Source organism: Acinonyx jubatus, chromosome X (assembly GCF_027475565.1).
Source record: "Acinonyx jubatus isolate Ajub_Pintada_27869175 chromosome X, VMU_Ajub_asm_v1.0, whole genome shotgun sequence".
In the NCBI taxonomy this organism is placed as follows: domain Eukaryota; kingdom Metazoa; phylum Chordata; class Mammalia; order Carnivora; family Felidae; genus Acinonyx; species Acinonyx jubatus.
Window position 1 is genome coordinate 9,447,887 of NC_069389.1, and position 13,226 is coordinate 9,461,112.

General features: G+C 48.9%; 1 protein-coding gene across 2 annotated transcripts in view; it reads left to right on the forward strand.

Annotated features, from left to right (window-relative positions):
- PRPS2 (phosphoribosyl pyrophosphate synthetase 2) overlaps positions 1 to 13,226 on the forward strand; it is a 64,682-nt gene that overhangs the window by 46,778 nt on the left and 4,678 nt on the right. For both annotated transcript variants that reach the window (XM_053202072.1, XM_053202071.1), the window contains 3 exons: positions 5,572 to 5,670; positions 6,543 to 6,667; positions 12,097 to 12,270. In XM_053202072.1, coding sequence (XP_053058047.1) covers positions 5,572 to 5,670; positions 6,543 to 6,667; positions 12,097 to 12,270 — 398 coding nt within the window. The remainder of the gene's footprint in view (positions 1 to 5,571; positions 5,671 to 6,542; positions 6,668 to 12,096; positions 12,271 to 13,226) is intronic.

Here is a 13,226-nt window from a genome sequence, read left to right on the forward strand (position 1 = left end):
CTTTGCCCATAAAGAGGACGGTAGCTGAGCCAGTAGGAATAAATGATCAGCGATCAGTACCCCCAGCCTCTGCCACAGTGCCATCAGAGACAGAGCATAGGAAAAGATGCCAACGGGTCATCGATTTCCCCCTGTTGGCTGTTTTGGTTACTACTCTCAAATTCTAGAATTATTTTCCTCTTTTGGGAGAGAGAAATTCCGGCCTATTTTTCTAAGAAATCTGGACCCAGTGAATGAGTAGGGAGGGGTGGAGGAACCAGGGAAGAAAGGGTGTATATCTCTAAAAGGGCCTCGACAAAAGGGAGTCGGTTCAGAGATGGGAGCCTGTTGAGGTTGACCAGAGACCCCCACTGTTGGAAGTGTTTTAGTGCTCCGGGGCAGGGGCTGCTTTACGGTGGTGTCGGGAACGACAGAGACAGACTTCTTCCCAATCTGGATAGTCGTTGCTGCGAGCTGATCAAGAGAGATGATTGGGAAGAACGCCTGGAGCTCCTGGCAGCCCCACTGTAGACAGCAAGACGGGGTCACTCCTGTCCGGCAGGGGCCTGCGTCGAGCAATGATACGAGTGGCTGAGGGTACAAACAAGGATGAGCTCTCCCCGAGACCGGCACCGGCTGACGACGCCCCAGAACCGATCAGCAGCAGAAGCAGGGGAGGGGTGCAGGTGCCCAGGACTGACCAAATCCCTTTAAAAGGGGGAGGGCTTTTGCAGCGGTTGGGCCCCGCAGACGTGACCCTCTGCGTCTGAGCCCCTGAAAAGGCAGCTGCCGCCGAAGGCTCCGGCCGAAGAGAACGGAGAGCCTCCACCGCTTGAACAGAAGGAGCGGGAGGGCCGAGCGCGGACCCGGCCCGGGGCCTCCTCTCAGCTGCGCGCCCGCACACGGACTTGGCGGCGGCCTCGTTCACTTCCTACCGCTTGTGTTATCTCGATCGTCGTGTGCCTCCTCTTAGGTCCTGCGCCGTGTGCGGGGAAGAGGCCAAGTTAATCACAGCTCCAATGTCACTGGGTCTGGAATCCCGAACCCGCTTTCTCATTACGTTCACCTTGCTTTAGGACCGAGCACAGCTGGCGCTGCGCAAAGACCCAACTCGTGCGTGCGCCTTCACAGCGTGCTCGCGACAGTTGGCGTGGTCGGCAGGGAACTGAGTCACAGCCGAGACCAGAGGAGATTGCCTCAGAAAGGCACTTGGAGGGTTAAGAAGGATTAAACTGTTTGGGGACGTTGCAAAGATAAATGCCACTACTGGCCAAGTTAGCCTAGAACTTGGCAGAAAGACGCGAACAGAAAATGGGGAAAAACCTGTATACACATGCGAGGTATAAGTGGGAAATAGAGCCGCACACGGTTCAGAAGTTGTGAATAGCAGCCAGTAGGTTGCAAAAAAGAAAGAAAGGTCCGGGCACTCGGTAAATACCTAAAAACGATGGTGAAAAGGGCAAAGCCCTTCGTGTCCCAGGCGCCCATTGCACGGGTACCTACCTTACTGATGAGAACCATCCCACAGTTAGACTAGGAACAGCAAAGGGGTGAAGAGCTAGCTAATAGACTAATAAGGAAGGACAAAGCCATGAATAGTTTAAGTTTCAAGGACGAAACACCCTTGGGACCCCGGGAACCCCATCTTGAGGACCCAGGAGACCATGATGCCCCCTAGGGGGGTGATTATCAAATCAGACTCTGCTTCTGCGGGTTAGGGGCTTTCGGGTGTCAGCTGGTGCTGGTCTTGGTGATAATCTTGTAGCTGCAGTGCCCTTAACTGTTGGCATCATTGCTGGATACAGGCTCCTGCTTGACATGAGTGACTCCATCTTGCTGCCTGCACGCATCATGGGGAATTAGGATGTTGGAAAGGAAACGGTAGCAGAAACTACGCTTCTGGTTTTGTTTAGGAGCCTTCATTTGTTGGAGCTGAACACTGAAAATTTTAGCCCTCTTTCTTCTAGGTGACTCACCTAGGCAAGCTAGTTTGCCAGGTTAGTGGAATCTGAAGTGGTCAGTTGCCCATCCCATCCTGGTCATCTTAATGAAAGGGGAAAGAGCCTGGAGCAGTGATTCATAAACATGAACTTAAATGTTACCCCGATGGATTCAGCACCTAAAGGAAGACCAGAATTTTCTCTAAAGATAGTTTGGAGTCGATTATAATAATCGTGAATGGATTCATCAAGCTTCTGTGTATAAGCCTGAATTTTGTTCCAGTCAACAGGCTTAGGAAAAGCCATTATAATTGCTTACTGGCGATTTCCAGCAAGTTTTCTAGCATCTTGCCAAAGGGTAGGGGTCTGTTTCTCTAAATCCCGCTCAGGATTTTCCCACTGGGCTAGTTTCACCCAACGAAACTAAGTTTGAATATTTGGTGGTGGGAGGGTGCGGGGTGGAGAAGAGGCCTCAGAAGCCTTTTTTTCTTTTTAATTGTTTGCCTCCTTCAGTTTATAAATTGTATCTTGGAGAGAGGCAATTTTAGATTCCCGAGAGTGTTTGGAAGCTTCAAAATACCAATTAAAATAGAAATCCCATTCAGTTTTGTCATTTTCGAACCATGGTTGTTGTCCAATTCATCTTTGAGAAAATTAAGTTTGGGGAGATTGAAAGTTCCCCATAGTGGCCATTGAAGTTCTAAATTACTTCTGGTTAAGTCAGTCCATTTATTTATAAATGTGCGTGTGGAGGGCCCATAGTGCTTAAACATAAAACCGGCCAGAGTCCCAGTGGGTGGCGGGGCGGTGGGTGTCCTCAAAGCGCTCAAAACACTTCGGTGACTGGGATCCCATTTCTTAGAGGGTTTTCGGGAGCCAGCCTGGTTCCAGAAGGAATCGGATGAAAGTCCCGCACAGCTCTGGGAGGCGCGGTTCCAATGGAAAGTCTGATTTTGAAAATGAAATCAGACCGAGGGCCAGCCTGGTTCTGAAAGAGGACTTCAACCGTCTGCATTCTGTCCTCAGTCTACTTTCTAATTAAGTTCTCCTCTCCAGCTTATCTCTTTTGTTTTATTATTTTTTTAATGTTTTATTTAGTTTTGAGAGGGCATCAGTGGGGGAGGGGCAGCGAGAAGGGGGCAGACAGAGGATCCAAAGCGGGCTCTGCGCTGGCAGCAGCAAGCCGGACGCAGGGCTCGAACTCACAAACCGGGAGATCGTGACCTGAGCCCAAGTCTGACGCTCAACCAACTGATCCACCCAGGCACCCCTCCAGCTTCTCTCTTAACTCGGGCAGAACACCCTGAGGGCACAGCATCCCCTGATGGGAACCCAAACTTACCGCTCAAGCAGTAAGGACCTCCCTGTGCCAGCAAGACCCCCGTGATGGACCCCAAGACAAATGATTGGTTGCCCTGACTTTCACTACCCACCTGCACGTACCCCCCACCTTTGCCCCGCATTTTCCTTACTTAAACCTAGAAGTGTTCCTGGCACTTTGCAGACAGTCTCCGAGATGCTGGTCCGCTGTCTTCCCGGTGGTGGCTTCGCTCAACTAAATCCCTTTCTTGTTTCACTACCGCTCTTCCCTCTGCCTTTGGATTTTGTCAGTGGCCAGTGGCCGAACCTGCTCCATGGGTAGTGCACCTGTTTGCTCACCCACCCCTCAGCTGTCAGGGGTCCTCTCTGGATCTCCCCTCTGATCACCAAGTAACATTTAACCTTAAAAATAGACACTGCCAGGGACTCCTGGGTGGCTCAGTCGGTTGAGCATCCGACTTCGGCTCAGGTCATGATCTCACGGCTCATGGGTTTGAGTCCCATGTCGGGCTCTGTGCTGACAGCTCAGAGCCTGGAGCCTCCTTCAGATTCTGTGTCTCTCTCTGGCTTCTCCTCCCCCACTTGTGCTCTCTCAAAAATAAATAAATATAAAAAAAATAGACACTGCTAGTTATTTTACCAGCAACAGATGGGTTTATTCAGGAATAAAAGAGAATTACGAACAAAAAAGCTGTGACAGGATTGTAGGCAAGTCCGGGACATAAAGGAAAGGTAGGCTTTTGAAGGAGACAAGGGGGGAGTTGGGGGACTCTTAGGAACTAAAAGTCCATTGGAGGAAACTGGGGGTTCAAAGAGTGGTGGCTTCTCATTTTCTGAACTGTTTCCTGGGCACGGGAAAAGCACCTCTTCCTTCTGGAGTAGCAGAGCAGTATCCATGTGCAAGGTCAAGTCTGTGCAAGGTCACATCCGCCCCTTTGGTTGTGTCTGCAATTGACTAGGAGTGGGAGGGTGGGAAAGCTCCCCCTCCCAAATCTCCCGACTCCATTTTTGTGGGGATTCCCGTTACGAATGTCCACAGTATGTTATTATAAAGTAATGTTTGTTTGCTTTTTAAAAGAGTATGGTGTGTCAGAGAAAGCACACATGATCTGTTGACATTATGATGTAATTCCTTCCCGTGTATGCTTTTACATGAATCTACTCTATACTCTGTGTATTTTGTAGGGATGGTTCATTTGTTACTATTGTGATTGAAATGTTTTCTTGTTGCCAGTTTGAGGTGTAATTGACATAACATTGGGTGTGTCTGAATGAAATCTTTTAAGCTTATATATATATATATATATATATATATATATTTATTTATTTATTTTGGGGGGTTGGTATATGAGCATATTCCTGTTTACAGTAAAATGCTGACCTCTTTTCCTAGCTTCAGTCTCTGTGTAGTCTTTTATATAATTTTTGATGTAGACAGTTATTGGCCAGGATTTATGATGGCGGAACTACAGCTATGGAGAAGTTAGGTAACTTTAAAGAAGATACAGTGTCAATAAATCACCTTGTATCCTTTCTTGAAAAACCAAAGTTTTAATCACCTGAAGTTGTTCTTTCTTCAGTCTGGTTTTCGTGTAGTAATTCGTGACAGCATTCGGCTTCCAGCTGCAGTATATCAAGTCTTCTTGAAGACCTGACCTTGGCTTTCAGCTGGCCCCTGCCTCCCTTGCCAGTATTCCCTTACACTCCCTCTTGGACCAGTGCCTGTGGCCACCCAGCTTTCAGTCCCCAGATGTGACCTCCTGGCCTCGGTGCCGTCACACGTGCTGCTCTTTCTGGAACACTGGTTTCTCCCCTCTGCTGGCCACACCTTAAAAGCAGTTTCCTCCAAGGGGCCTCTGATGATAACCAGTCTCTCTCTCTCCTTTTTTTGAATGTTTATTTATTTTGAGAGAGAGAAAGAGAGCACAAAGAGAAGAGAGAGGGAAGTGAGAAGAGAGGCAGAGACAGAAGTACAGCAAAAATCCCAAGCAGGCTCCACGTGGTCGGTGCAGAGCCTGACATGGGACTCGATCCCACGGTTCATGAGATCATGACCTGAGCTGAAATCAAGGTTGGATGCTTAACCGACTGTTTCATTGTTTGCTTCTTTGATACTTGTTCTCGCTGCACAGTGTCAAGCTGGTAACATTGGGTGAAATAAATGGAATGAAGAACTTTTGTTGTTATGATGTAAATTTCTTCCTTGTTATTAAGAATTAATTAATGTAAATGATTAAGGTCTTAAATGACTTTAAGTGGTTAATGCTGATTTTGTTCACATATCTCTTCCCTTCTCTTGTGCTGTTATAAAATCTATGCCTTTATTTTTTAGAGCCGTGCTCCGATTTCTGCGAAACTTGTGGCCAATATGCTGTCAGTGGCTGGGGCAGATCACATCATCACCATGGACCTGCACGCCTCTCAGATCCAGGTTCCTGCCTTTTCTTTCTTGCCCTCGGTTGTGATCGGGGGCTTAGTGCAAGTGGTTAAATCCTGATTCTGTTCAACTGTTTTTGAGGGAGGTAACGTTACTCGTGGTCGCGTTTGTATACGGTGGCTCTCTGGGATTTTCGTCTTTATTGAACTTGGGACTATAGTTCAATGTAGTTATCACCTGACTCTGCCACCAACCTCTGTCCAAACAGTTTTGGGGCGGTGGGAATGGCTTCTTGGTAGTAAACTGTATAATTCCATCTCAGCTTCTCGACAATCATGAGAATGGCAGAGTTGTAATGTATGTTTTTTAACCTCTTCATAACTGAGTTCCTTTATCTATGAAACAGGCCGAATTGTACTGTACCTACTCTGTAATACAGAGAACATGAAACATTTAGCTTATAATAAGGTGCTTGAGACACAACAAATCTCTTCACTCCCTTGCAAAGCCATTCTCCTATTGCTTAGAATACAGGCAGGGGGCGCCTGGGTGGCTCAGTCGGTTAAGCGTCCGACTTCGGCTCAGGTCGTGATCTCACGGCTTGTGAGTTCGAGCCCTGCGTGGGGCTCTGTGCTAACAGCTCAGAGCCTGGAGCCTGCTTCGGATTCTGTGTCTCCCTCTCTCTCTGCCCCTCCCCCGTTCATGCTCTGTCTCTCTCTGTCTCAAAAATAAATAAACGGTAAAAAAAAAAAAAAAAGAATACAGGCAGTCATAATAGAATGTGTCTCCAAACATAATGGATGGGACTGAAGTAGGCTCCTGGAACATATCTGTCTTTTGATTTAATTCTGTTAAAATTCAGAGAAGGGAGTCTGCTGAAAAGGCTTCTTTTGAATGCAAAATTCAAGTTTTACTGCTCTCCGTAGGGGTTCTTTGACATCCCCGTGGATAATTTGTACGCGGAGCCCGCGGTCCTGCAGTGGATCCGGGAGAACATTGCCGAGTGGAAGAACTGTATCATAGTTTCACCTGACGCCGGGGGAGCCAAAAGGTAGCCAAGTGCGAGTCGTTTTTCTTCTCCTTTTTTTTTTTTTTTTTTAACGTGTTAGGTAAGGAAGCACGTGTTTTAAATTACTTAACGCTCTATTTTCGTAAATGAATAAGGGGTCTCCAGTCTTGCAGAGAAGGGTGCCGTCAACTTTAACATTTCCTCCTTCATGAGAGAAGCACGCACACACATTTGTTTCCAGCAAAGAACATGTTTAGTACTTGAGGTATTTTTTCAGTTATGTTTTCCTAAACAAATTTCTTTTTAAGGTTTATTGTTGAGAGAGACGGAGAGAGGCAGAGCGTGAGCGGGGGAAGGGCAGAGAGAGGGAGGCACAGAATCCGAGGCGGGCTCCAGGCTCCGAGCCGTCAGCACAGAGCCCCATGCGGGGCTCGAACCCCGGGACCGTGAGATCATGACCTGAGCTGAGGTCGGAGGCTTAACCGACTGAGCCCCCCAGGCGCCCTGAGTTACGTTTTTCTGATTAAGAAAGAAAACTGTGTCTATCGAGCACTGAGGACAAAGGAAATATCCGGGACCAGGAAGTGAAGAAGGGCTGAAAACCATGCTCGAGTGGCCTGGGGGTTCGGGTATCAGATCCAGGAAGAGGCTGGTAATTTAAGTGTTAGCTGTCCCCATAGAGGTCTCCAGAGAGAAGGGAGGGAGACAGTCTTCATTCAGGCCTTTGGGGGGTGGGGGGGGGGGGACAAATTAGCCACCCGTGAGAAATCAAACTGAGAGCCTGTGCCGTGTGCAGATACACGTCAAACTCTGCATCCTGCCCCTGTGCCCGCCCCAGCCCCGCACAATGTGGGGCAGGAGAGTCCCTACGCTGAGAAAATTTACACAAAAATTGATCCCAGGCTACAGAGCTCCTGCAGTGGGAGAATCCCACCAGCCCAGCTGCTCAGTAAGCACTCCGCACTGAAGACAACCTCATGCCTGATGATCCAAGTTCAAAAACCGGGAGGGTGCAGCCCACCCAGAGCCAGCGTGTGCAGATATCACGGCGGCGGGCCGCCAGCACTGTGGGGGATGACGGAACGATTACTGGACTGTAAAATTACTGAGTTGGACAGAAATTGACATGGTGCTAAAAGCATGGTACGGAGCTGCAAATCTCGCGGGCTTTGCAGACTCCGGGATTTAAGGAGCAGTCGGTACCAAGTTCACAATGAAGGGTGATGATGATAGAACGTTGATTTGGTACGGGGTGCTTTACTGCGGCCTGAGGCTTGCTGACCTTGTAGAAGTGTGCGGCGGCCAACTGGGAGAGGAAGACAGGGTGGCATGGGGCTGAGTGCCCAGGTAGGGGTCTCCATCAGGAAGGGAGAGGAGCAGAAGAGCTCTGTCCATCAGTCCAGTGCAAAAGCCAACCAGCTGCTACATGTGCCGGGAGAGTGACCTGTGACGGTTGACCTTCAGGACGTCTTTAAAATGCAGATGCCTCATTTGGCTCCCTCGTCCACCTGCAGCCCAGTGAGGGGCCTAGAATGAAACTTAAAAGCTTATGAGGAGCCCAGGAAGCTGTCCTAAAGGCCACGCAGGGAAGCAAAGGTCCTAATTCTCAGAAGAGCCTCGATGAGCGCCGAGCTGCTGTCTTGACAGTTCGGTTCCCCGCTCTGGAGAAGGGGACGACCAGGTGGGGCTAGGCCTCCGACAGCAGCAGGAAGTGGCCGTTGACAGGAAGGAGACACAAATACATAAAAGCCAGAAACAGAAAGTTATCTTGCAAAGACCCCAGCCGGGCAGCAGCAGGGCCCTCAGGCGGGACCTCCAGGTCAAAGCTCAGCGAGTGTTGTCTGCTTAAGAACACCGGGGAACGGGAGTGACATTGTGCAGTTCCTCGTGCTGGAAACGCTTGTGGTTTACTTGGAAACTTCCATTAAGTGCCGCCGTGGAATCTGCATTCATATACGGGGACTCCTCCGGCCTGATACAGGGTTACAGAGCTGAACAAGTGGCCGCTTTTTTAAATTTTTTTTATGTTTATTTGTTTTTGAGAGACAGAGAGACAGCATGAGCAGGGGAGGGCAGAGACAGAGGGAGACACAGAATCCGAAGCAGGCTCCAGGCGCTGAGCTGTCAGCACAGAGCCCGATGTGGGGCTCGAACTCATGGACCGCGAGATCATGACCTGAGCCAGAGTCAGACGCTTCACCGACTGAGCCCCCCAGGTGCCCCAGAATCCACCTATTTAAAGTGCACAGCTCAGTGGTTTTTAGCGTATTCAGTGTATCCCTCACTACTGTCACATTCCAGAACATTTTCACCACCCCAAAAAGAAACCTGTACCCACAGCCAGTGACTCCGTGTTCCCGCTCCCCCCAGCCACCCCTGATCTACTTTCTGTCTTGCTTTCCTGTGTTGCCTGGCTGGACATTTCGTATGGACGGATCGTGTAATACGTGGTCTTTGTGTCTGGCGTATTCCTTTTCCTTAAGCAGAAAAAGACAGACTTTGGCAGCTGATCAACCAAAAGAATAGATTCCATACATTTGTGTGGCCTTTCCTATCCCAATGCTGTTTTTTATAGAGAGTCTAAAAATACACGTGCTGTTAGCAAACCTTCAAATTGGGTAACGTCCCCCATTTCCTTCTTTAGAGACCTCAGTTCTTCCCAGTTTCAGAATTCTGTTGTTTGCACACATGCTTGCAAATGCGTACCCAAGGTAGGAAGTTCGTGCTGTAGGAGCGCGCGTCAGAGTACAAAACAACAGTCCCTACGAGTCGGGGGGGGGGGGGTCATGTGAAAGGAATTAGGACACATGCACACAAAGGACGTACCCCTCAGCTATAAAGAGCGTTCTTTTTTTTTTTTTTTAGTGTTTATTTTTGAGAGAGAGAGACAGAGCACAAGCGGGGGAGGGGCAGAGAGAGAGGGAGACACAGAACTGGAAGCAGGCTCCAGGCTCCGAGCTGCCAGCACAGACCCCGACGCGGGGCTCGAACTTGTGAACGTGAGACCATGACCTGAGCCAAAGTCAGATACTTAACCGATGAGCCACCCAGGCGCCCCACATGCTTCATCGTTCTTTATAGCTGAGGGGTACGTCCTTTGTGTGCATGTGTCCTAATTCCTTTCACATGACCCCCCCCCCCGCCCCCCGACTCGTAGGGACTGTTGTTTTGTACTCTGACGCGCGCTCCTACAGCACGAACTTCCTACCTTGGGTACACATTTGCAAGCAGGATACGTTCCAAGGGCAGTTGCCAAGTCTTTCCCAAAAGATAGACCGGTCGACAGTCCCAAGTATGAATGCCGGTGACTTTATTAACCAGATAGTGATAATATGGTCTCTTTTCCTGTTAATTCTGGTTGCTGTGGATAAGGTCAAGCACCCTTTCTCGCATGTTTATTTTCCAAGATGGCCTATTCGTACCTTCCTGTGTTGTCTTATTGGCTGGAGGCCTTTTCCTTTGACTCATTAGGAGTTTTGTGGAGGCAGGATTTCTTGCCTTGGTGCATTTTTATTCCCCACAGCACTTTTATTTTTTTTTTAATTTTTTTTTTCAACGTTTATTTATTTTTGGGACAGAGAGAGACAGAGCGTGAACGGGGGAGGGGCAGAGAGAGAGGGAGACACAGAATCGGAAACAGGCTCCAGGCTCCGAGCCATCAGCCCAGAGCCCGACGCGGGGCTCGAACTCCCGGACCGCGAGATCGTGACCTGGCTAAAGTCGGACGCTTAACCGACTGCGCCACCCAGGTGCCCCCAACCCTTGCTTTTCAAAATGCAGAATCAACTAACCAGAGTTCATGGGCAGCTGTTTTTTCCAGATCCCCTTTAAACCACCCCTATTACCTCTGCCAGGAAAAGTCCAGCTTTTTGGGGGCACACATTGTAGATTTTTTTGCCACCTCCTCTCCTTTTCTTCTTCCTATTCTGGACTAAGCTGTTCCCCACCTGGCAGGACAACCACACAGGTAACGCAGGGTACATGCACTTGACATTATTGGCGCCATCTTTGCGTGATGCAAAAAAGCCATTTCATGAAAGAAAATAATCTAATTGATTATCTGATCAATTAGAACTTAATGCCTTAGTAAAAGCTTTAAAGCCTGACTTGTTGCAGGTAAAACTTAATATTGCCACAAGAGGTCACTCTTGGATTGTCTTTGAAGCTCGATTGGGCGGACAGCTAAGGAAAAAGTAAACCTTAGAAGGTAACACCACCGCTGAGATAGTCTGCGTTCACCTGACACTGCTGTGGGAAGTTGGTGAAACGAAATAATTGAGATTTGGGGGGCAAAGAAGGGAAAGACGGGTTTAGAAGAAGTGGAAATGAAAATATGTATGTTATTTTTGTTCTAGCTTTTTCTGCCTAAGATTTCTGCGTGATACATTGTCTCCACATCGTTTGTTAGGAGTAAGTCTTAACTCTCGTATACAAGGAAAAGAAGAGTTGTATACCAAGTGCCTCACCGATAAGCCTGGCCTGCCACCTTGCCTTTCTCTTGCCCGCTCTGCCCTTTCTGAGGGGATGACTTTGGAGCATTTGCCATAGATGAGCAGAGAAACTCCTGGTTTACAAATCTCAAGGCCCCGAGTGTAGTGAAAGCCATTTGCATAAGCTGACGTGTTAACATGGATTTGTGAGCCCCCTGGCTGCACCCCAGACTGAGCAAACGGCGGTTTCTGAATAACTGCATTTTCCTTGTGCCCGTAATTTTTTGTTTTCACATACACTGTGTTTTCATGCTGGTAAACACACGGCTGTTGTCTTAGGCCTTTTTTTTTTTGAAGTTGTTATTTGAATTCCAGTTAGTTAACATACAGTGTCATGTTAGTCTCAGGTGTACAGCCTTGTAATTCAACACATGCCCGTGATCTCTTTTTTCTTTTTTAAAGTTTATTGACTTATTTTGAGAGAGAGAGAGAGAGAGCGCACAAGTGGGGGAGGGTCAGAAGGAGAGGCAGAACCCCAAGCAGGCTCCACACCATCAGCACAGAGCCTGATGTGGGGCTCGAACTCCGGACCCATGAGATCCTGACCTGGACCGAGATTAAGAGTCGGACGCTGATTTTTAAAAGGTGGAATAGGGGCGCCTGGGTGGCTCAATCAGTTAAGCGTCCGACTTCGGCTCAGGTCATGATCTCGCGGTCTCTGGGTTCGAGCCCCGCGTCGGGCTCTGTGCTGAGAGCCTGGAGCCTGCTTCCGATTCTGTGTCTCCCTCTCTCTCTGACCCTCCCCTGTTCATGCTGTCTTTCTCTCTGCCACAAACACAAAGCCCACTTGTCCCCGTGGTTTGCCTACTGTGCATCCCAGGCCGGGCCTGGCTTTTCTAGTGAGAGCTGATTATCTCCGGATCTTGGGTGTGGTTGGTTACCTCGTTCCTAAACTACAGCTTGAAACCGTAAGAGCTTTTGTTAACGCTGACAGTGTTTAACTCGTCTGTCCTCTGTTGGCGTCTTGGTGTCTCGGAGCAGGGTCACCTCGATTGCGGACAGGCTGAATGTGGAATTTGCCCTGATTCACAAAGAGAGGAAGAAAGCAAACGAAGTGGACCGGATGGTTCTGGTGGGCGACGTGAAGGACCGCGTGGCCATCCTCGTGGACGACATGGCGGACACGTGTGGCACCATCTGCCACGCTGCGGACAAGTACGTGGACGGTTTGGGCAAACGGGAGAACGTGTCATTAAGAAAGGAAAAGTGGCAGCTTTAAAAAAAATAAAAGGGGGCCTGTTTCTACTAATTCTTGCTGCGGTGGCTTGGGCGTGGTCTTTCAGACCAAAGGATGTTCTAGGCCCATTTATTATTTTGTTTCTTGGTGGGAAAAAAAAAAGTACAGGCCTTTATGGCCCGGTTTTCACTTTTAAGGATGCGCTTTCAGTGTATTTGAAAAAGGTTGAGAGAGGGCGCTGCCCCTGAAACCGAGCACAGAAGAAAAGACACCGTGTTGCGGGTGTCTCCGGGCCTTGGCCCCTTCTGTTCCGCCTTCGTTCCAGCTGCCTCAGCTGCTGGCTCCGGAAGGATTGAGAGCGGCGCTGTGGGGATTGGGGGCCACCCCACCCCCCAGCCACGTGTGGCCCTGGAACACTTGGGGTGCGGTCAGCGTGCACACCAGGTTTCAAAGACAGCACGAAACAAAGAATGCAGACTGTCGCAGTAATCATTTTATAGTGACGTGTGTCAAAATGATGGTATTCTGGCTTGATTAGGTTAAACCTGTGGTTCTCAACCAAGGGCATCTGTGCTCTCTGGGGGACATTCGATGGTGTCGGCAGACTTTTTTGGTTGTCACAACTGAGGGGAGGGCGTGGCTAGTGGGGTGAGGCCGGGGATGCTGCTCAGTGAAGAATTGTGTGGGCCCAAGGCCAAGGTTGATAATCCCTCATCTAATGGAATACAAAGTGTCTTGCCAGTACACAGCTTAAAAGATTCTTTTTTAGGCTAATACACGTGAGTGAAATTCGTTTTTAGTTTTTGTGGAATGCACTTTTTGCTTTTTTTTTTTTGAGAGAGAGAGAGAGAGAGAGAGACAGTGAGTGAGCTTGAGCAAGCAGGGGAGGGCTTTTTGTTTGGTTGTTTGTTTAATGTTTGTTTATTTTTGAGAG